This window comes from Myotis nattereri, assembly GCF_964212035.1.
Source record: "Myotis nattereri genome assembly, chromosome: 14".
NCBI lineage: Eukaryota > Metazoa > Chordata > Mammalia > Chiroptera > Vespertilionidae > Myotis > Myotis nattereri.
In genome coordinates, this window is record NC_138089.1 from 37,444,166 (window position 1) to 37,469,132 (window position 24,967).

Below are 24,967 nucleotides of genomic sequence, written 5' to 3' on the forward strand. Positions count from 1 at the left end.
CATATATCTTGTATTACACTTTCTCTCCTTTCCTGTATTACTGCCCTTCCACTCACTCTTGCTCCCCTGAAGTATTAGCACATAAAATAATACCACAAACTTTGCTTTGAGCTCCATTTTCTAGAGAGCCCAGTAAGGACCGGGACATACAGAGATCCTTGTTAAGATGCATTGAAAATGACCATTTAACTTTCCTTATAGTTCCCACATTCCTTGAATCAAATCCTGAGGGTGTCTTTTACCTCATCTTAATCAGACTGGCCTTTTGCTTCATCTCCTTTTTGATTCCTCTATCCATGATGATGCACAGATAAGAGGTACACTTGATGCTTTGGCTACCTAATTATGGCTCCATGGCAAAGGAAAAGGCAGGACTTTCCTATCCTGAGAACTGCCCGGTCTTCTCTAGGTAGTCAGAATAGCCAGACTCAAAGAAAAATCAGGAAAATAAACACGAATGAAGGTTAAAAAAACAACAAAAAACAGACTTTGGAACTTAGTTGCTTAGAGGAATCTGGTATATAGTGAGATATTAAATTTGAACATGGCTCTAAAATATTGCTAAAATATCAAAGTTCCTCAACCAAGGACCCCTTGGTAAATTGTCCTTCTGGGAACCAACTCATCACTCCATGTATTTTGCATTTATAGGGTCACTTCCTATAAATATACCCTCTGTGATAGTTATTAATACTCACTCAACATTTACCACCGACTTCCCATTCAGGATCTCACTTATGCTTATGAAACAGACTAAGTAGGAACGCTTCCGATACTCATTCTGCCCAAGAGGAAGCTGTGACAGAGCAGCTTACCCACGGTCTCACAGTTACTGCTGTGGATCTCACACTTGGAATTCAGATCCAGGCTTGTTTGGAGTCTGTATGCCAAACTACCTTATTTTATACTTCCTGGGTAGTGATGATAGGTCTGGTAGGTTACTAGTTCTGTTACTAGATTGTGATGTTGAAAGTGACAACTTAACAGTAAGTGGTTTCACTAGGGAGCAGCAGCTTATAGAAACATTTTCAAGGTACAAACCCACGACGTCTTCAGTTCCAGATATAAACTGGTGAGGCAGAACGCTTAGACACTATTTCTTTATCACATCAGCATCAGATACTCTAGACAACAACGAGGTCAAGAAAACAGGGAGCTTAATTTAACAGCAAAAAAACTGGGTTGGTATCAGACAGACCTAGGTTTCAAAATTTGCTGAGTCTGTTATGTCCTGCATGTTCTAGGTCAAGTTAACAATATTCCTTTGAGTCCCATTTTCCTCGTTTATAATTGGAAATAAAAATATAAGCCATATGGTTTGGGGAGAATTTATTGAGCTAAAGCATTCAAAATGCTTAGAGCACCATACTTGACCCTTGACAGATACTCCAGAAATATTGAACCTTAGTCACTTCTCTCCTACTCCATGCAGCTGCCCTTCCTTTCACACATATGAAATCACAGTGCACAATTAAGAGAAACGGAGATGGTGCAGCTTCACAGATGAGAAAACTAAGGAGGGATACTGATGTCTCCAAAGTTACACATATTTTACTAAGAAGCAAAGCTAGATGTTCAGATTGTAAGTGTGACTCGCTTTGAGCCTCACCAAGCTACTGTCTGATTTCCTAGAGCTGAGAGTTTATAGTTTAAGAAGGACAGGCATCCTCTGATATATCTGCACATGCCTTTGAAGCTTATCAGTGTTCATTCCAGTCTCCTCAGCCTCAGCCTCAGCCCACGGCTTGGCTATAAAGGCCTCACATTCTTGCTTGCTGCCACAATGACTTCAAGTTTATCTTAGAGTACTTTCCTTGCTTATTTGTTTTCATACTCAGGACTGTTCCCTTTAAAAAGAACTCATGCACTACTTGGTGCATATATTCCTGGCTTTGATTTTCCACATGGTTTTCTTTTATTCTCTCAAGTAGAGGATAGATAGCTCCAAAAAAAAAAATTTCTGCCTAATAACTGGAAACGGGTATTTCATGTGAAACAGTACATTAATGTAGAAGGTTTGGCTGAAGTCACCAGACACATGCCAAAGTATGGGGAGATCATGAGGCAGAGTGTACAAAGACAATAGTCCCTGATCAATTCTTGGACTCTTAAGCTGTAGCCTACACATTGGGTCTTATAAAAGTTTTGAACTTGCAGTTCAGAAGAGCATTTTTGGAGAGAGCTGTTGATGTGTGGTGAGCTCTCCCACCACATATACACATACACACATGTAAAAGGAAAGAAGGTAATGTCCTCTTTAAGTCAGGAGAGAGGAGCTTTAAGAGATAAGTTGGAGATTACCCAAGCCTAGAAATTCTAAAGAATGAGATGCAGGATGGCAGGCTGCTCTCTCTGCAAAGGAGAGGTGCCACACTGGGGACAGGGGTGCATAACTTCCAGTGTTTATCAGGGAAATTGATATGTTACTGTTTCCCATGGAGTTGCTATGGTTGCCTGTAAGAAAGGGCTGTTGTGGCTTCTCTGATCTCCTGTCCAACAAGGCTACCTGGAAGGGCAAAGACATGGCAGCAGAATAAAGCTGAAGGCATCACCAGCTGCTCAGAAGTGGAGGAAGGCTGAAACATCTGGAATTGAGACATGCATATCTTCCTCGAGGGAATTGTGGTGGAAAGATCCACTGACAAATGTGCCATGGTGGGGGCGGGTAATGATCGGGGCAGGTGGGAAAATCCTTGAAGGACTGAGGGGTGGACCCAACTTCAGACATGGGCTACTGTCATAGAAAACAAATTGCTAACATGTGCCGTCAGGGGCCAACTTCCCTGTACCTCTTTAGCTCTTCTCCCTTCCCCAGCCCATTGGGGGAAGGCCAGGAAGCATGGTTAGCAAGAAGAGGGCAGGGCCTGGGAGAAAGGGGGTAGAAGTGAGAGGTGGGAACAATGGATAAAATGCCAACCACATGTGGCCTCTTCTCTGTGGCAGGGGAGCCGCCCATGGCTGGCTATGAAAGCAGAGTACTCTTGGATGAAGTTTTAATTGTTACACTTGGATGGACATATGAATCACCAAGAAGAGGTTCACTTATCTCCTGAAAGGAATAGGAGCAAGAGAGGAGCCGGCCCTCATTCATCAATTTCATGGGTCGGTGGTAGACAAAAATAGAGCACTCTATAATTACATCTTTGGTGTCATGCTTAATCAAAGTAAAGCTTAAATATGCATTTTCTCATTGAAGCTTCCCAATGATCTTTTGAATCAGGTGCTGCTATTGTTCGCATTATACAGATGAAAAAATCAAACTTATAGAAGAAACTGTCCAAGAAAAAAATGGCCATGGAGCAGCCAGGCTCCCTGTCTTCAGAGCTGCTCTTAGCGACTATGTAAGCTTCTCTCTCCCTGGTGAAAATCGGGGGTTAATGTTTACCATTATTCAGAATCACAGCCAACCTATTAGGCACTTTTTATACAAAAATAGAAAAAGCTACCTTTCCTTCCATCTGTTTGGATGGGGGATGTCAAAATTTTTTTTTATATATATATTTATTGATTTTTTACAGAGAGGAAGGGAGAGGTATAGAGAGTTAGAAACATCAATGAGGGAGAAACATTGATCAGCTGCCTCCTGCACACCCCCTATTGGGGATGTGCCCGCAACCAAGGTACATGCCCTTGACCAGAATCGAACCTGGGACCCTTCAGTCCGCAGGCCGACGCTCTATCCACTGAGCCAAACCAGTCAGGGCTGTGCTGAGTTTTAAGAAGTAATTTACTAACTTCCACAGTAAAGTTTCATAATAAAGACATAACCCTCTAAAGACAGTTCCTGCATCCTCGTACCACAGCACCTGGCAGCTCTGTAGGCCCTATTGCCAGGCAACCCAAATCTGTCAAATGGTTTATTTCTTTGATACACGTCCTCCAGCCTCTGAAACCAACAGATTATCAACAACGGCTTTTTCATCACAGCGTCTGAAATCGAAGGATTCACGTTTACAAAGAGGGCATGCTCTCCCAGGAGGCAACGGGGAGAACAGACAACTCTCTCGGATGCCCTGTTTCTCAATCTACAAGTCACAAGAAAATACCTGCTAACTGTGAAATGTTCCACTTGAAATCCAGAGGCAGGAATCCAAATTCCTCCACCAGCCGTAAACAGAGCTTGAGGAAAATGTCAGTGAACACAGGGGCGGGATAGACACGAGGGGCACATCTGAATACTTACTGCTGTCACCTCCCACGGTACAGATGTTGCGAATGATCCTTTTCTTGACCTTCTGCAGTTCATCGAAGTTGTCAACCGTCAGTTTCTTACTTGCAGTCCCGGTGATCTGAATGAGCTGCTGGTCATCCACATTCCCGATGCCCACGCTGTAGATGTCGATGCCTTTGTGTCTCAGGTCTTCAGCGGCCTGAGCCACCTCGTCTTGGGATTGGCCATCTGTGAGGACCAGCAACACCTGTGGGGTACCGGTATTGATCCGGCTGCCCATGTCTGGCCGGAAGAATTGCCCCACCATCTGGAGTGCAGCGCCGATGTGTGTGTATCCAAAGATCTGCTGGATGTTTTCAATCTGAAGTGATATCTCCTTTTTCCCTACGAATGTTCCCAGTGGAAACTCTGACCGATAGGTATGGCTAAACTGAGCTGCTCCTATGCGCACTCTGTTGGCTCTGACATCAAAATCTTGAACGATCGATGCCAAGAAGGCCTTCATCTTCTTGAAGTCATCTTCATGAATGCTATTCGAACCATCCATGAGGAAAACAAGATCTACTTTTTCAATTTCACAATCTATAAAGGAGAGGAAAAGGAACAGCACCAAAAATTAGATTGTACTTCGTTCTTTCACCCAGCCTGATTTCAGTGGTTCTCAACCTTTTGGCCCTTTAAATACAGTTCCTCATGTTGTGACCCAACCATAAAATTATTTTTGTTGCTACTTCATTAGCTGTAATGTTGCTACTGTTATAAATCGTAATGTAAATATCTGATATGCAGGATGGTTTTAGGCGAACCCTGTGAAAGGGTCATTCGACCGCCAAAGGGGTCATGACCCACAGGTTGAGAACCGCTGAGTTAAATGTTTGCAGTTATATAGAAATGGTATTTCTGAAAGTGGTTTCTTATCGTAGGCCACTCAGTGGTCACATTAATTGGAGAAGAAATAAAACCCATCAGTTCCAAAGGTGGTACTAGGGGGGAACAACTCACATTTTTTTTTTAATACTTCTCTTTGCTTTTCCATTTGGTCTCACACCATTTTCTTTTCCAAGATGCTGGAGGAGGAGGATTGCTACAAAGAACTTGCTCTCACCTGTGATCTAGCCTTAACCCTTCTGGAAAACCCGGGGACAGTAGCACATCAAGAAAACAGATAGCAGCTGAAACCGGTTTGGCTCAGTGGATAGAGCGTCGGCCTGCGGACTGAAAGGTCCCAGGTTCGATTCCGGTCAAGCGCATGTACCTGGGTTGCGGGCACATCCCCAGTAGGAGATGTGCAGGAGGCAGCTGATCGATGTTTCTCTCTCATTGATGTTTCTAACTCTCTCTCTCCCTTCCTCTCTGTAAAAAATCAATAAAATATATTAAAAAAAAAAAGAAAGAAAAGAAAACATAGCACACATCGATTCAGAACTTCACCCAAAGAGACAGATGGTTTGTAGTACTGACTCAGCCTCCCTGGCCAGTTGAGCCAATGAGTACTTTTCTGGTGTATTAAGACAAATTGAAGTTTTAAAGTCATGCCTTCTGATCTATGTCTCAGAAGTTTTCCTCTTTATCAGCCCCTTTTTGATGCATATAGGCAAAAATATCTACTTGAGAATACTATTTTTGAGCAAACAATTCAGTATAGCATAGTACGCTTCCTTGGTATTAACACAGAAAATACAAAACAAAAAGAATATGAAAGATGATTGCCAGTGAATGAGTTATGCTTGGCACATACTCATGTGTATCCCTTAGCCTTCTGGTAAGCATTAACATTTCCCTGAATTCCCCAGAGATCTCATCCTGGACCTAACTCACTTAAGTCTCATGTTAGCTTTGTGGAAAACAAAAGGTGTCTGAGAATCCCACAGCTGAGATATGCAAAAAGAGATAAAAAGAAATATGATAAATAGATCCTTCAGGAATTGGTTAACTTAATAAATTTCTTGGTTTTAGATTCAAATAAAGGAAATAAAGTACTTTTTCCTGCCCAAGGAAGAACTTTCTGTTTAAAAATGCAATGTCAGGCTGGCTGGTGTAGCTCATTGGTTGAGCATTGACCTATGAACCAGGAGGTCACAGTTCGATTCCCAGTCAGGGCACATGCCCGGGTTGCAGGCTCGATCCCCAGTGTGGGGCATGCAGGAGGCAGCCAATCAATGATTCTCTCTCATCATTGATGTTTCTTTCTTTTTTTTTTTTGGTCTTTTATGTATTTTATTTATTTATTTATTTTTATTGCTTAAAGTATTACAAAGGGTATTACATATGTGTCCTTTTTTTCCCCCCGCCCTTGACAGTCCCCCAGCCTCCCCTATCCCCCAGTCATCATTGATGTTTCTATCTTTCTCCCCCTCTCCCTTCCTCTCTAAAATCAATACATTTTAAAAAATAAAAGTAAAAAAGCAATGTCACTCTGGCTGCTGTGGGTCAGTGATCAGAGCATTGGCCTATGCACCAAAGGGTCATGGGTTTGATTCCTCAGGGCACGTGCCTGGGTTGTGGGTTTGCTTCCTGGCCCCAGCAGGGAAGCAGTGTATTTCTCTTCATCTCTCTCCCTCTCCCTCCCTTCCACTCTCTCTAAAAACCAATGGAAAAAATATCCTTGGGTGAGGATTAACAAAAAGTATTTAAAAAATAAAAATGCAATGTTCTTTTCTACAGAAAAGAACAGATTGAATCTTAGGCAATGGCCACCTAGAAGATAAGAGATTTGTCCTAGTTTTCAGTAAGACGCAGAAAGACTTTGCTAGTTTTGTGAAAGAAAAAGATAGTTTCATTCTTAGGAGACAATACCTATGAAAACCAGTGAAGTTAATTTTTAAAAAGAACTGTATCAAGATGTTGGAATCCTAGATTAATAGCAATTTATCTAATAAAAAGTAGTCAGTATTTTTAGTACAATACTCTTAATAAAGACAAGGAATTTAAATAGATCATGATCTCCCTTTGAAATGGTGTAAAAGGACAGCTGAATGACAGAATGAATTACATACATACAGACAGACAGACAGACACCACAGACACATAGACATGAAAGTGGCAATGCAATCGCCAGATGCCAGAATAGAAACAACATGCAGGGCAAAGGAAGTCCTACTGTACTCTGCTGGGGCAACATCTGAGGCCGGAATAGAATGTTCATTATTGACTCCAGGCAATGATCACTAGTTGTTAGGAAGGTATGAAATTTGATTTCTTGTGTAAAAAGCAGGAAGAAGAACGAATGGATGGAAATGACATGGAAACTAATTTGTGCCCCAATCAATAAAGCTTATTCAAAAAATTGTGAATTCCCCATCATGAGAAGAGTTTAGACCAGTGATGGCAAACCTTTTGAGCTCGGCATGTCAGCATTTTGAAAAACCCTAACTTAACTCTGGTGGCACATATAGAAATTTTTTGACATTTGCAACCATAGTAAAACAAAGATGTATATTTTTGATATTTATATATTTAAATGCCATTTAACAAAGAAAAATCAACCAAAAAAATGAGTTCACGTGTCACCTTTGACACGCGTGTCATAGGTTCACCATCACTGGTTTAGACAGAAGGGAGTAGTGATGTTGTAGAATGTATTCCTCTTTAGGGAGGAGGCCAAATGAGATGTCTTATAACGCGATTAGTGCTCCTCTCCTGTTTGCAGAACGTACTCTTGAGGGCTATTGCTTTCTCCGTCATTTGGACCTCTGCTGATAATGAAGAAAAACTTAATTGGCAAACCTTACCTACTTGTGAGGAGTTACACACACTGGCTGACACCTCTGAATATATCCCCTTCAGGCCTCCAAAAGTCTCCACGAAGAAGTACTTGTCCTCTGATCCTGCCATGGCAAGCAGCTCCACGGGGTTAGCACCCTTGATCCCCACGGCCAGGACAAGAATGCCTTTGTCCCGCAAGGCCTTGGCCGTGGCACTGAGATCTTTTGTATCATGGGACTCCCCATCAGTGATCACGATGAGGACCTGGGGGACCCCTCGTTGCACACGGCTGCCACGGGCTTCGGTGAACATGTGGTCTGAGAAGCCTAGTGCCTTAGCGGTGTACGTGCTGCCCCCTATGGGCTGGTCGTTCTGGAGCGCTGAAATCACCTCCAACTTTGTGTCAAGTTCATCCAGATAAAATAGCACTTCTGGGTTATCAGAATACTTCATAGCCCCAAACCGAACCTGATTCTTGCCAACATCAGCTTTTTTCACCAAGTTTATCATGAAATCCTTCATGATACCATATTCATCATAGTTAATGCTGCCAGAGCTGTCAATTACAAACACAACGTCTAAAACTTCAATTCGCTTGCATTCTAGGAGGAGGAGAAAGGAAAACCATGAGGTTAGCTTTGGACATCATGGGAGACTCACCACCCCTCGCCTGCTATTTTATTGCCAATATCTCCTCTCCATTGGATCAAGCTGTGCATTAGCATGTCCATTCCTTAGATAACATACACAATACATATATATTTGTGTTGGCAGTACATTGTAAAATTCAACTCGGGGAGTTTTTAGGACAAGGCTAACGTAAAGTAAAGGCTTCTGTAAAGGTTGAGAGGGGGACATGCTCTTGGACTAGAAAAAAATTTACAATTCTGTGGAAATTTTCCTGTATAAATGGTTCTTTCAACACGTGCTTTCATTTACACGGATTTGTCTGTTTTAGCCATAGGGTTTATGAAATTGTATTCCCAAGATAAGCCTTGGGGAAATGGCCAAAGAAAAAATGAATTTGGCAACACTGTATAGTTTTTCATGGTTATAGGACAGCTGACTTTTCAGGGTTTCATTTTCCCTCTTTTTTGACATTCTGGAAACACTATCTAGTTTCATTATTGGGCCTCATCATAGAAATAAGCCCATGTCACACTTGGCCCAACTGCGGTGATGCTCCCATTAACTTTTTTTTCCTTGGGTCAATGCCATGGAAAGTAAAGCAGGAAAGACCCAATTAATACTTAAGCCACATCTATGGAGCATATTCTATGTAAAAGTGCAGAGGTCTACACTCCAACTCATTCATTCTGGAGAAGTGGGATTGTAAGATGTTTAATGATTTAGTCCTTATGTAACTCCATGTCTGCAGGCATTCAGGGGTATGTTCCAAATGTGAACTCATCCATTCTAGAGAAACGGAGTTATGAGAAAGGATTCCCCCACCCCTCCAACAGAGGTTCACCACATTTCCTTCTCTTGCCAGCCACTTGCTCACTAAGTGGTAGGGCTGTTGAAAGCCCTGGGGCCAATATATTTACCCCCAATGACTTCAAGAAAGGCTATGTGAGGTAACAGGAAATATATATTGGTCTCTGTCTCAGATCCTGACACAGAACTCGCAAAACCCTTGTAATTTCCTGGGCGACAGGGGTGTCCTTTGTTCTAATGAGATGACTCTGGATGGGCCCCTACTATGTGTTTCTTTCCTGTTGTCTCCTGGAAAGAATGGCTCCTGGGTGAGGGCGAGTCACCAGGAAGAGCAAGCATGGAATTTTCAGCCTCATTCCTATTTTCCTGAGAAGGGAGAAGGGCTGAAAATGGAGTTCATGAGGGATCATCCCAAAAGTACGGGGTTCAGAGAGCTGTTTGATGAACACATGAAGATTCTGGGAAAGTGAGGCGCTTGGCAATGGCATAGAATACGCTATATATACTTGGAAGTTCTGCACTCCTTTCCTCATAACTTGCCCTATGCATGTCTTCATCCTGGATTTTCATCGGGATCCTTTATCATCGCCTTTAATAAACTGGTGAACGTGTTTTCCTGGGTTCTATGAGCCACTCTAATAAGTTAATTGAACCCGAGAAGATAGTTTTTAAACCTCCCATCTATAGAGCAGGTTGGTCAGAAGCACAGGTGATAACCTGGGCTTGTGACTGGTATCTGAAGTGGGGCGTGGGGCAATCTTATGGGAGTGAGCCCTCAATCTGTGGGACCTGATGCTACCTCCAGGTAGACAGTGTTTGACTTGAGTTGAATTCTTGGACACCCTGCTGGTATCTGAGAATTTCTTGTTGATATGGGAAAAACCTCCACACACTGGGTGACCAGAAGTATCGGAAGTGAAGTGTGCCATGTGACTAGTAAAGAAGACAACAGGAGTGAAACAGTAGGGAAGAACTGGGTTTTTCCCAACATAGGAAGGAAAAACATGAGTTTTTTTTCTTTTGGGATGGTTTCACCAAAGAGGAAACGATGTCCTTCTGACCTTCAGCTGCCCTGGGGAGCTTGCGTGGATTTTTACTTGGGGTTAGTTTACTTGGGGTGCTCCTTCAAAGAGTTCAGATTTGCTCCCAGCATAATTACCAGGAAATACAAACTAGGTGTATCTCATTTACCACAAATAACAGACCACAATCAACCTTCTAGTAAGAACTGAACAAAACTATTATTTGAGTAACAGTACAAGGTTTCTCCCTTCCCTCAAAATTCCACTGAGACAATCATAGAGATTTTTTTTTTTCAGAATGCTTCTGTCATCAAGCCCCTCGAGTCACAGTATAAATAAGTTTCTTATATTTGTAGGGCTTTTGTTTTACCACTTTCATCCCTCATTTCATGAGAGGAGGACTGGGACTCTACTATTTATTTCCTTTGAAGCATCCATTGCTCAAGTTCCCCTACTAGAGTCCTCCTTTATTGGATTTAAAAAATATCAGTGTTTTTACAAATGTCATCTCATTTTATATAAGTAATGGATTTTAAAAACTGTAAAATAACTGACATATAGTAGACATTAGGTCAAAGGGAAGCAACCTTGCCCAGCAGGGGGTATGCCCCTCTATGGTCTGCTGTGGCAGCCGACACACAGCCCAAGGACTCAGGCTGGGCCCTTCAGCTCAAGGTGAAACAGACTGTAGTGTAATTCAGGCTCTAGTTTCCCAGGAGATCAGGCTGAAGCGAGACTCCAGCTAAGACCACCCTCTTGCTTAGCTCCAACCCATGCCCTATCCTGCTTTCCTTACTTCCCTTCTGAAAACACCTCCTCAAAAAACCACTTCCACAAGAATCCGGGGAACCTGACCCAGGATGTTACCACTTTTCTTCAATGGAGGCCTCATCATCCTGCTGCTATTTGTCTACAAATGGGAGAGGATCTAGGTGGACCCAAATTGTTCCTTACTGATTCTTTAACTCAACAGTTCTGTTGAAGAAAGTCACATTGCCTATGTAGGTCTAAAGCAGTGGTTCTCAACCTCTGGCCCTTTAAATACAGTTCCTCATGTGGTGACCCAACCATAAAATTATTTTCGTTGCTACTTCATAACTGTTATGTTGCTACTGTTATGAATTGTAATATGAATATCTGATATGCAGGATGGTCTTAGGCGACCCCTGTGAAAGTGTTGTTCGACCGCCAAAGGAGTCTCGACCCACAGGTTGAGAACCGCTGGTCTAAAGCCATTGGGGTAACCATTTCAATCCAACAAAAAGTTTACAGTGTTCAATTAGTAGAAATAACGACTAACATGGACACGTGGTGTTTGGATAATCTCCCTGGCAGGAATGCCCAGGCCTACCTTCCCGGGGGCTGCATATTCCAAAAACAAGATCATCTTCAATGTGCTGCAGAATGTCAAAATTCTCAACATAAAACACCATGTCTGGTCTCCCGCTGATCTCCTCCAGCTGGGTGACATTGGAGCCAAACACCCCCACCGAGTAGATAATGATGCCTTCTTGCCGCAGTGCTACCGCGGGGTCCTTGACTATGTCATGAGCTTCACCATCCGTGATGAGGATGAGGAACTTCCTGACCTTGGGCCGGGCGCCCTTGGCGGGGCTGAAGTACTGAGACACAAAGGTCAGGGCGCTACCAGTCATCGTGGTTTGTCCAATGTGAGGCATGCGGTCGATGGCATCTGAAATTTCACTTTGCGAGATGTATTTGTTGAGTTGAAACTCCTCCTTATTGATGTCACTGAACTGGACTACGCCGACTTGCACCCGATCTGCCCCAATCTGAGATTTGCTCACCAGGCTTTTCATAAATGTTTTCATTTTGATGAAGTTGTCAAGTCCTATGCTGCCAGAACTGTCCACCAGAAACATGATGTCAGCTTTCATCTCTTTGCAGGCTGCATGGGAGAAAGTGAAATGTTTATCATGTAAAAAGATTAAGAGTGAACAGGAAAAAAAAAATTCTATATTGAAGCTAAATGTGTGCTTGGTAAGGATGGTTAGTTAGCAAGTAAATAAAGCACTGGAGGCCATAAAGTGACCAGTCCATTTGTTATTTAATGATTTGATTTAGTGTATTACTCAGTTTCTCAGCCTCAGGACGACTGACATTTTGGGCCGGATAAGTTTTACTGTGGAGGGTAGTCTATGCATTGTAGGATACTGAGGGATGTTTTTCAGTATCCCTGACTTCTACCCGTTAGATGCCAGTAGCACTCCCTTAGTTATGGCAACCAGAAATGTCTCTAGACATTACCAAATGTCCCCAAAGAAGGCAAAATTCCCCTGGTTGAAAACTACTGATAGAGCTCTAAAAGAGTCCATAAAACTTTTGTTAAATTTAAATAAACCCAAAATATTCCTTCAAATAAATCATTTGGTCATTTACAAATGCAGTATCTAAGCATATATCTATGTTAGCAGGGGTTTGTGGGAAGAGGCTAATTAGTACTAATAAGGGAGAACTCGACCAAATACTTTATGCCTCAGATATGAATTAGAACCACACTCTAGTGCAGTGATGGTGAACCTATGACACGCGTGTCAGAGGTGACATGTGAACTCATTTTTTTGGTTGATTTTTCTTTGTTAAATGGCATTTAAATATATAAAATAAATATCAAAAATATAAGTCTTTGTTTTACTATGGTTGCAAATATCAAAAAACTTCTATATGTGACACGGCACCAGAGTTAAGTTAGGGTCTTTCAAAATGCTGACATGCCAAGCTCAAAAGGTTCGCCATCACTGCTCTAGAGGGCCCTCAGTTTTGTTCTGGAAACAAGCACAGCCACACAACCCGGAAATTCATGCTGTTTCTGCAAACCTGCAATGTCAAATATTGCAGGAGGGCCATCTGTGAGCCCGGGTCCAAAGGGAAAGTCGCCCTTCTCCTACCTTCTTCCGTACAGATTTCTTGAACAACTTGGTTTCTTATGTCTTTCAAAGCGTCAAAGTCATTCACGTAGTACACCCTCTTTTCCTCGCCTGCAATTTCCCGCAGCTGTGTTTGGTTGGCCTCCTTGACCCCGATGGCATAAACACGGATGAGCTCCTCTCGCAGCCTGTTGGCAGGCTCCAGGATGCTATCCTGGGACGCGCCATTTGTCAGGACCACAAGGTGGCACGGCACTCGGCCTCCTCGCTGCTTCTTTGCCTTCTGCAACAGCCCCAGCGTGAAGTTCAGGGCTGCGCCCGTGTTCGTGCTCCCACCCAGCTGCCGGATGTTCTCGATGGCCTTCCCCAAATCCTGCTTGTTTGAGTATTTATTGATCTCAAATTCCAAGTCCCAGCTGTCGGCGTACTGGACGGCCCCGACCCGCACCTTCTGGGGAGCGATGTTGAACATCTTTACGACCTCTGACAGGAAGGTCTTCATTTCTTGGAAGTCTGTGGCCTGGGTGCTCCCGGAGCCATCGATGAGCAGATAGATGTCTGCTTCTTCAGTGTCCACACAACCTAAGGGGGAACCGACAGGCTGAGTGTGGCAGGGGGGCGCGTGTGAGGAAGAAATGGGAGCGGAGAGTAAGAACAACAAATATGAGCATCTTCAGATGGACAAATGGGAACAGCTTCCAGGTGTAAAAGACACGCTCTGCTAGCTTAGCACAGGGGACTCTTAGCATCGGCGGGGCTGAATGAGTTTCTTTTGACAGTTTGTGACTATTTTGATCATCCCCTGCCATGAATCAAGGCAAACTGGGATACAGCAAAAGATAAGAAAGAAAACCAAACATGCTTTTCACAAGCCACTTCTCTCATTAGTGAATAATGGCTTCGCAAAAAGTCAAGCGGTGTGTTGTGAAATGGAGAAGGTCTCTAACTGAACATAGTGGACATATGAGCTCTATTTCTTGAGAACTTGAATAAATAATTTACTCCTTACTCACTCCTTGTCATTTAACAAAACTAGGGGTATTGCCAGTGGCCTTATTTGTGTAGGACAAGGGCAATTTTATAATAAACATGCTATAAATATTTGTTGAAGAATGTACACATACTTATGTGTGTATATACACATACAAAATATTTATAGAGCACACATGTGTGTATGCATAAAATATACAAAATACATTATCTGTTTCTCTAAACTCATGGGTACTAGACTAGTACTTCACAACAAATTAATTACAATGTCCTCAATCCAAATCATGCTTCCTGTTCATTCTCTAAGTTGGAATTTGAGGATGAGGGGAGAGGAGAAAAGAGAGAAAAGTTACAAAAAGAAAAAAGGAACAAAGAAAAGAGCAGGGGGACACAAGAGGCGAAGGAGAGGGGGGGAAAGTGAAGAGAGAATAAACAGCAAAGGATGGTATTCTGGGGTGTTTGTAAGTAACAAAGAATCCAATTAAAGCTGCACAAAACCGGAGGTAGAAAGGAAAACCCTTTTGACCCATTCCAACACCTCAATAGCTTTTATTTTCCCCAATACGTTCCATGTGATCAAGGTCAAGTAAGAAATTAGGAACTTATGCTCACTCCCCACTTATTACCCCACCGATCGCTTTTGTACACAGAATACCTAAAAGGCAAGAAGAGAGAAAAGGATGGAATGATACCTCCCTCAGCAAAACACTTTACCGGATTTGAGGGTTTCGGTGCGCTCTGAGAAGACAGAGACTGTGTGCGTTATTTGCTTCCGCAGCTTCTTCAGAAACGTCTGGTTGTGAGCGGCCAGGTCGGAGAAGGTCTTCAGTTTGGAGACATACAGCTCGGCAGGGTGCGATGCTATCCTTTCCAGCTGGCTGTCGCTGGCCCCCTCCACGCCCATCGTGAAGATGGCCACGCCCTGGCGCCGGAGGTTCAGGGCTGCCTTGGTCACGTTGTCTTCCGACGGCCGGTGGGTCACCAGCACGGCGATCTGGGGCACCCCCTGGTTCTTGCGACTGCCTCTCAGTGCACTGAAGACCTCCTTCCTGATCTGTCTGATGGCGGCCCCAGTGTAGGCCTTCCCAGCCTGGGGAGAGAGGCCCTGTATAGACTGGAGAACCTCCGACTTGTTGATGCCTCTGCTCAGTGAATTGAGCACCTGCGTCTCATTGCTGTAGGCCACGAGGCTAACCCTCATGCAGTTTTCCTTTATGTCGAGAGCAGATACACTTTCTTCTAGGAACTCTTTAAGGTAGTCCAAGTTGTCCTGGCTGCCATTGACGGACACATCCAACAGGAACACCACGTCGGCCACGGAGGGGCCTTGGCAAACTGTGTGGGCAGGGATGGAAGGAGCACAATTTTAGTGGGTCAGCTTCTCTGCTCGGCATTCGGAGGCATGGAGAACATCTACAGAGCTGGATTATGCACTTAAAAAAACAAGGAGGCATATGAAATTATTAGGCAGCTCATATCAGAGGGTCCTGGGTTCAAATATTGGATCTCAGCTAAACTCCCAGCTTCAATGTCCTCCTCTATAAATTGGAGATAGTAGTAATAGTTACCTCATAGAGTTGTTATGGAAATTAAATGAGATAAGGTGTTTAACCTGTGGCCTGGGACCTAAGAGTCATTCAATGAACAGCAGCTACTATTATCGTATTAAAATCATTAAGCATCATCGCTGTTGAAATCAGCATAGTCCAAATATTCCTAAGGGATAATACTGAGATGTCAATGATACTTTTGCCATTATTTTATTTGGGAAAGATACTCATAATAGGATTCATCTTTTCATAGATTACCACAAGAAAAGCATTCTCTATTAACATCAGATAATTTTATATGTCATGTCATTCCAACTGATGTAACTAGAAATAATGGGAGTTTGCTCTGTTGCTTGTACACTTGGAGCAAATTGTTTCTCACTGGCTCTCCCCTGTCCCTCACTTGAACGATGTTCATAAGCTCTTGGCCATTGTTAATAGAACAGTACAAGGTCCCTGGGACAGCAGGCGGGAGGTGGAGCAGAACACAGGGCAGCTAATTCAGACAGAGAAGCAGGAAGGGAGGCAGTGTGGGGCTGAAATGACCAGGGTGTGGGAATCGAGAGACCTGACTTAGCTCTGACTTCAAACTGCATTCTGCCCTGGCCCAGGTCATGTCACCAACTCTAAGGATGGCTACGGAACAGGGGGTTTGGGCAACTTAATTAAAGCTATTTCCAGCTCTAACATTCTGTGGTCAAGGATTTCTCTAGGAAAAAACTTATCTTTCAAACAAACCCTTCACATGGTTAAAGAGTATCAAGGAACACCAAGAATTGTGGGGTTCAGTGGATTTAAAATGTCCACAACCAGCCCAGCAGGCATGGCTCAATGGTTGAGTGTCAACCTATGAATCAGGAGTTCACAGTTCAATTCCTGGTCAGGGCACATGCCCAGATTGGGGCATGACATCCAGTGTGGGGCACGCAGGAGGCAGTCGATCAATGATTCTCTCTCATTATTGATGTTTCTATCTCTCCCTCCCTCTCTCCTTTCCTCTGTGAAATCAATCCTATATAATAAAAGAGTAATATGCAAATCAACCAAATGGCAGAACAAATGGTTGCTATGACGTGCACTGACCATCAGGGGGCAGACACTCAATACAAGAGCTGCCCCCTGGTGGTCAATGTGCTCCCACAGGGGGAGCACCGCTCAGCCAGAAGCCGGGCTCATGGCTGATGAGTGCAGCAGCGGTGGCGGGAGCCTCTCCTGCCTCTGAGGCAGCACTAAAGATGTCCAACTGCCAAGTCATCAGTTGGACATCCCCCAAGAGCTCTCAAACTGTGAGAGGGCACAGGCCGGGCTGAGGAGATCTGCCCCCCTGACCCCCGCCACCCACCCTTCGAGTACACAAATCTCATGCACCGGGCCTCTAGTAAAAATATATTTTAAAAAAATAAAATAAAATGGCCACAATCAATGGGCCCTTTGGAACACACCGATATTTAACAGCTAAAAATACAGCCCAGCTTTTGGGGAAAGGGATGTCCATGGAACCTCAACCGTCTCTCCATGTTGATTTCTCAAAAGCATTTTATCATCATTTCTATGAGTGCACTCTAAGCCCACCTTCCATAAGAACATCATCCACTGCTCCCGCCTTGTACTGAGTCGCTTCCTTGATGATCTGCGTCATGTTCTGGGAAAACGTGCTGAGGTCTCTGACGGTCCGAAGGTTGACATGGAACTGAGCCGTGGCCATGGCCTTCAGGTTCTCCTCAGAGGCTTTCTGCAGCCCCACCGAGATGATCCTCACTCCGTCTTCCCGAAGAGCCTTGGAAGCCTCTTCCACGTCATCCTCGGACTCGGCCGAAGCCAGGACCACCAGAACCGGAGGGAACAGCTTCTTGTCTCTGCCGTTTGCAGGTCCAGAGAAATAGGTCCTGTGAGCCTCCCGGAGAGCGTTCCCGATCCGCAGGGCACCGCCCTTGAACACGAAGTTCTTCTTGAGGTGGTTCAACATGGGGTTCCTGCTCTTGAAGGTGTTCAGCTGGAATTCACTGTGGAGCTTGTCACTGTACTGGGCCAGGGCCACGCGGTATTTGCTGGCTTCTATGGGGAGACTGGTGATCACTTTGTTGATGAATGTTTTCACCAGAGGGAAGGACTTAGTTCCCAGGTGATCAGAGCTGTCCACCAGAAACACCACATCTGCATACTCAGGGCCTGCAAACCCACACAGAACCAAATCAACAAAGCATAAACTTTAAAAAGGTACTGCCATGCTTAATGCCAACCATTTGGGGGGAAAACGTACTTTCCTGTTTTATCTGTATTTTTAATACCTTCCCAAGGAACTGAAAATAATAGCCTGACATTACACATCTTCTCTAGAAAAAATACTTGTTTCTAGGGCCAATTGCAAAATTAAACATCACTTTTGCAAGGAATAGGTTCATTAGAAATGGGTAAGTTTAGAGTAAAAACTCCTGTGTTTTTATACTGGTAGTAGGTAATTTCCCCTTATACCTTTTTAAATTTTTGCTTTCAGAATTTGACCTCAGTCTATATCAAGAGGATAAAAATTTTAATTGAGAACTAAACTGCTTCAAATTTGTTTGACTAGAGAAATATGAAAGATAAGCTTTTATTGTGATTCCCATTGAAGCACTGCAACAAAGTGAGTGATTAACTTATAAAAATATTAGTTTTGTTTGCCAGTGTCAAATTGATGAAGTTTAAAAAGTACCTAAAAATCATAAAAATATGAGATTGCCTTAATCTACTTTAAGATTACTTACAGCCCTAACCGGTTTGGCTCAGTGGATAGAGCATTGGCCTGTGGATTGAGAGGTCCCAGGTTCTATTCTGGTCAAGGGCATGTACCTTGGTTTCAGGCACATCCCCAGTAGGGGGTGTGCAGGAAGCAGCTGATCGATGTTTCTCTCTCATGTTTCTAACTCTCAATCCTTCTCCCTTCCTCTCAGTAAAAAGTCAATAAAATATATTTAAAAAAAAAAAGATTACTTACAATTTTTTTATAAACTATATGAGTGAGCATTATAATTGATAAGTTTATTCTTACATGTGTAAATGTGATAGAAATCTGTATACCTTAAGCTAGGAAGATGATTATGGTTTTAGTTTCTATAAAAATATAATTTTTATAGAGGAATATAATACTTAGTTGAACTTTTAATGCTTCATTCAATGCTGGGTATGTAGAATTCTACTTTTATATGCTAGAGAATCACTGGGTTCAAGCACAAAATGCTGTGTATTGGTGATCTGCTGGTTTGAATTCAGAGTTCTCAGCACGTTAGGATCTATTTCTTATCCAGGGAAGGAAGGGAAATGTCTGTGTGCGTCCGGATGGTGTATATTTAAGAAGGTATGATGCAAATGAACAAGTAACAGAAGTCCTGACTTTGTTACCAGCTAACTCTCACAGCTCTGTCAAGCCATTCAATATACTTGGGCCTGTTTCCTCACCTTTAAAATGAGAAGATTCAATAAGAAAATATCGAAGGTCCCCTCCTCACTCTCAGATGCTGGTTATCTGATATGATTACGAGATACATTATAATCAAATTAAAATAAAATCCATCTTTTCCTATCTACAACTGGTAGGAAACCAGCTTTGGCACCCCTAGGTTTATTTCATTCTCTTCATAGCAGTCTCACTGAGGCATAGTGGATAAAGCCATTCTTTCTTGTCTTCTAAATAACCTAATTTCAACCACTTTGAGTTTCCTTTGATGATCACTTAGCCACTTAACATTTTAGGGGGAGAATAAAGAGAGGATACATTAATATCTTCCTCCAAGAGAAGGCTGGAACCCCTACAAGGACTGTTGGCAAGCCCTGCCCAGGATGACTTGATTTGTAACCAAAGCGACCTTCCTATTCATGGATAAACCATCACTTCTTGTGTGTGGAGAAAGGAAATGTAGACAACTGGCACATGAGCTAGATTCAGCTTTTTCTTTAAAAAGCCTAATATCAGGCCCAGTGAGACATCAAAGGAAGATGCTTGCAGGGCAGAGTCTTACTTTATCTCTTCAGAAAACTTACTACCAAGGTCAGAGCTCTTGAGAAAGCTGGGCAAACTAACACAGATGGCCCTGAACATGAGGTGACCAGTGTGCCAACTCGTTATTTAAGAAGAGGTAGAGGCAGAGAAGGGCAGGTCAGTATTTTGAGTTCAAGTCCACTGGACATAGATTGCTGACAGCCAGCCAGCTATGGTGCTTTCTCTTCAGAATAAAAGCATTTTCTTTACAATATCAGATTAAATTGTTTATACTGGAGCAAAAGCTGTATGAGCAACCAAGAGAATGTTTTGGCACAAATGAATTAGGAAGAGACAGTCCAAGATTTCCAGGCCTGAACCTAATAGTAAGAGACAGGATTTTATGCAACCTCCCAGAAGACCTAAATGGGGTTGAAATTGAGGACAAAATAGCAGCTCTTGTATCTATCGTTAACAATGAATAAATTCCAGAGACAAATGAGCTTCAAAAAGAAACTGAGCTACCACCCCACCCTTCCAAGTATCAAAATCAAGACACAGTGAAACGAAACTCAACTTTTAAGGAAGTCAAAATCATGTATTTTCCAAAATGAGTTAAAGAATTCTTTCCAGTTCTTTCCTTACCAGAATCTTGGTTCACAGAATCATGGGAGCAAATTATTACGAGGAACAAAATCAGCAACATTTTCATATTATGAGCTGAAAAATCTCCAACTTGAAATCTGAAAGGGCGGAAAGGAAAACATCGAAGAATGTTCTGGATATTATTTGGAAAACAAGACCCACACATATCAGATTAAATCGTTTAAACTGGATCGAAACTTGCTTTATTTTCACCCACACATATAAGAATACACAAAATTATGTGATAAATTGGGTGCAACAAGGGATAAGGAACATTTGCAGTTTCCTCCTGACCTTCTGATCTGCGAAGTGCCTTAGAGAAAAGCGAACGTCCACCATTTACAGAATCACAGGTTTCTCCTGGTCCCCAGACCTGCACAAACACAAGATTTTAGACTGTCAGTAGAGGTAGCCAGAAGCATTATAGTTTCAACAATAATACGTGCTCCTATTTGTCTTTTTTTTTATCCCCTAGTATTATCGGGTCTACTCATTGCCAAGACAATTCAGAGTTCATGATTGGGACAGTCTAAGGCCTGACTTTGTAACTGCTCCATCACGAACACGTAGGTGTATTTTATATTTGAGCAGTAAATGTCTTTACATGTGGCCAATTAATTTTTTCTTCCTTTTTCCCACATAAATAATTAGAAAAGTAACAATTTCTCTTCATCCTTAAAAATGAAAGAAGACAAAAGGTAAGTAGTGACCCTCCACATCCCATACGATAGCTTGCTGCTCAGAATGACTCAGTTTGTACTATTTTGCTTCCAACTGCCTACAACTGCCCAAGGTAAGATGTTTCCAATTCTGACTAGTCACCTTCAGTTATTCATTTTATGAAATGAAACAGGATATTAAAGATATTGAAAATAAATATTTTAAGTGTTGGGTTCATTCAGAACACTCATTCATCCATTGAGTGGAAAAATTAATTGATCCATATTAAAAACCAGTGTCTGTTTCTTGCTTTATTTTCACCCACACGTGGATTTGCGAGGGTCTATATGGCTGCCTCACTCCTTGTCTGGCAGGCTCCTGGTGCTTAATATTTCACCCCCTTCAGAAAAGGAACTTTTGCCATGAGAAATTCCATCCCTATTTTCTCACCTACTTCATCATCCCTCTGACATTCTGGAATCTGGGACTCTGTTCTACTCCTTTATCAGAAACCTAGATGAGATCAACTTTTCAGGCTGTAAGTCAATTTATCAATCCTTTTCCAGAGGTAATCAGTGAGCTGGAAGACTTGTAAGTGGTTGGTTTTTTTGTTTTTTTTTTAGTTCAACCTTATCATTTTATTTTATTTTATTTTAAAATATTTTATTGATTTTTACAGAGAAGAAGGGAGAGGGATAGAGAGTTAGAAACATCGATGAGAGAGAAACATTGATCAGCTGCCTCCTGCACACTCCCCACTGGGGATGTGCCCGCAACCAAGGTACATGCCCCAGACCGGAATCGAACCTGGGACCCTTGAGTCCGCAGGCTGACGCTCCATCCACTGAGCCAAACCAGTTAGGGCCAACCCTATCATTTTAGAGGAGTTTTAGTCCCAAAGTGGATCGCCCCAAGGAAAAACCAAGTCATACCATCTGCAAAGTTTCTACTACTGTGTATACAATAATAACAAATTCTACCTTTGCTGAGCTTTGCTGTGCCATGCCCTGTGCTAACAGCGTCACATGTGTTCTCCTGTTTGATATCGATGACAAACCTAGAGGCAGGTGACATTATTGCTCCAATTTTACGGATAAGGAAACAGAGACTCATGGAGAGTAACTGACCCAAGGTCACATTGATAAAATGGGCCACAGTTGAGACTACAGGCCACCTCTGTCTGACTCTAAAATCTGCCCTTTCAAACTCAGTGACTCTGCATCCTAGACTCAGTATTGTGAACAGAAAAAGTATCCTCAAGTTTCTTTGTACTGTGTCTTTTTTCTAAATACTTTCAACAATAAAGATTTTTAAAAAGAAAGAAAAAAGAAGTATCAGGAAATACTGGTATTTCTTTTCATGCCTTCTTACTTTTCCTTTTCAGAACCAGGGCTTCGTGTTAGCCACTTCTTTTTCTGCTTATATGATGAGCTTTATAAATAAGTGCGATCTTTAAGAGTTAGGAGAAAGAAGGAAAAAAAAAAGGCTTCAGGAACAGACCACAGGGTAAATGACAAAGATGGGAGGAAAGGAGTACTGAGTGCAAGTTAAAACCTGGGTAGAAAAGTGAGCATTAGGTGAGGCCAAAACACTCCCAAAGCAGCATGTAGCATCTAGGAACCTCCCCATGCAGACGGTCAGCACATCAGAAGTTGTACATGGTACATTAAGAGGTGAGCTCTTTGGGACAGCATTTAGTAACACAATCCCCTTGTACTATTTTAATGGAATCCGCAATCTAGTGTGCTGTAAGGCTACTCAACATTGTGGACGCCTAGTGAAAGGTTATCTTGAGGTGCTTTTGCGCCCTGCTTTGTGTGTGTGCTGGGACCAGTGGTGGGACTGAACCTCCAAGTTCAGCTTGGGAGTCTTGGTTTAATTGTTACCACATCAAACCAGAGATGAATTGCCTATAATCTGTATGTTGTTTTACCACTAGACCTGAGCAGGATTTACATCATTACATTTTTAAGATATCTCAATATTTAAAATAAATTTTAAAAATATTCAAAGACATGAGGGGAGAATGGAGAAATTTACATAAAATAGCAACATAAAATTTCAATTCATGGTACGCTCCATTTTAATGTAACAACGATGAGATTGATTGCTTCTCATTATGTAAAAACTCTCAAAGGTATAAGTCTCTTTAAATTCGTTTGTTGTACTGCATTTATTCTAAATCAAGTAAGATAAAGGTAATACACCTCTTTTGGAAGTTTTATGCTATAAAAAGCCTTTTTATAAAATGAGAAATAAAGGAAACACTTCCTTCATATAGTTGTGAGAATTAAAAAAAAAACAAAACACACCAAGCCCACTGCATGGCACATACTAGTAATAGTATTCAATATACATTAGGTTCTTCTGTCTACTACTATAATCATGAATAATAAAAATATTTCTGAGGAGAAAAAAAAAAAGCCTTTTTAAAAATCTGGATCTCGCCATAGCCCGTTTAGGTAAATGGTTAGAGCATCAGCCAGTAGACCGAATGTTCGTGGGCTCGATTCCCAGTCAAGGACATGTACCTAGATTGCAGGTTCAATCCCCAACCCCAGTCAGAGACAACAAATCAATGTCTCTCTCATATCAATTGTTTTTCTCTCTCTCCCCACTTCCCTCCCTCCCTCTGCTCTCTCTAAAAATCCATGGAAAAAATATCCTTGGATGAGGTTAACAAAACAAAAACAAAAAAAAAACACCCCACAATTTGGATCCCTGTAAACTTTCTGTTGAGAAGGTAGGATGTTTCTAATTTAAACTACAGCTGCAAAAGCAACACAGCCAACCAACAACCCTTGGCTTCAAATCAGAATATTTAGAGCTTGTGCAATACCTCTCTTGAGGTTATCAAAAACCGGGGGTCTCAAGGAGACCTCTGCTTCATAGAAGCCAATTCATGAGCTAACACATGTTTTCGATACAATATTTAGAGCCCAGAAAAATACAAAAGAAACTTCAGCAGAATTAAGATAATTATCGTTTCTTTCCTTTGAAATGAGCATGCAGGATACATCATTTCTAAATACTAATTTTGTTTTTCTTCAGAAACAAGAATATTGTCAGCTGTTGCACTGGAAGAAACTGCACTGGCTCTGGGCCACACAGTTCAAGCAAACGGTTGTTTGCTTATTTAACCTCCGATCTCTCACTATTTCCCTTCCTTGACCCATTTCGACTTCTCAGAAGTCAAAAGGCAGCAAGACAAATGTTCAAGGTAAGATGTTAGCTCATCTTTAAATGCTGCAGGCTGAATATGTGGCGCACAATAGGAACAAATAAACAGAGTCAATGATGGTGAGCCAAACAACACACGCTTTCCCCAGTGGCATTTTCTAGGGGCCGTATACGTTGATCATATTGAATAAGGTCATGCAGGTGACCTTGCCAGGTTATAAAATGAACACTCTTGCCCTAACCGGTTTGGCTCAGTGGATAGAGCGTCGGCCTGGGGACTGAAGGATCCCAGGTTCGATTCTGGTCAAGGGCATGTGCCTTGGTTGCGGGTACATCCCAGTAGGGGGTGTGCAGGAGGCAGCTGATAGATGTTTCTCTCTCAACGATGTTTCTAACTCTCTCTCCCTCTCCCTTCCGCTCTGTAAAAAATTAATAAAATATATTTTTAAAAAATGACACTCTGTTGTGTGGAGAAGTGTGTGCTTGGTTCGGTGGAAAGAGCGCAGGGTATAGTCTCATGGGCTGGCTGTCACTCCTTTCTGAAAATGTTGTATGATTTTAGACACCACCACCTCACTTCCATAGGTTCTTCATCTGTAGCACAGGGATGATATTTTCTCTCAATTTTAACAGTGCCACATATGAACAGTTCTTTGCCTAACAGACAGTACTAGAAGAGAAAAATATATTAATAATTAAGCCAAAAGCATATTGAAATGTTTTGAAATGGTCCAATAAAGGAAGGTGCCCCTCAGACACCACCT

The 24,967-nt window shown here is 42.3% G+C and overlaps 1 protein-coding gene across 2 annotated transcripts in view; it reads right to left on the reverse strand.

Moving 5' to 3' along the window:
- Window positions 1-20,430, reverse strand: part of COL6A6 (collagen type VI alpha 6 chain) — a gene marked incomplete at its 5' end in the record, with an annotated part of 98,503 nt that extends 78,073 nt beyond the window's left edge. For both annotated transcript variants that reach the window (XM_081105477.1, XM_081105478.1), the window contains 7 exons: window positions 4,184-4,753; window positions 7,903-8,478; window positions 11,687-12,244; window positions 13,245-13,805; window positions 14,928-15,548; window positions 17,336-17,932; window positions 20,364-20,430. In XM_081105477.1, the coding sequence (XP_080961603.1) occupies window positions 4,184-4,753; window positions 7,903-8,478; window positions 11,687-12,244; window positions 13,245-13,805; window positions 14,928-15,548; window positions 17,336-17,932; window positions 20,364-20,430 (3,550 nt within the window). The remainder of the gene's footprint in view (window positions 1-4,183; window positions 4,754-7,902; window positions 8,479-11,686; window positions 12,245-13,244; window positions 13,806-14,927; window positions 15,549-17,335; window positions 17,933-20,363) is intronic.
- Window positions 20,431-24,967: the final 4,537 nt, after the last annotated feature.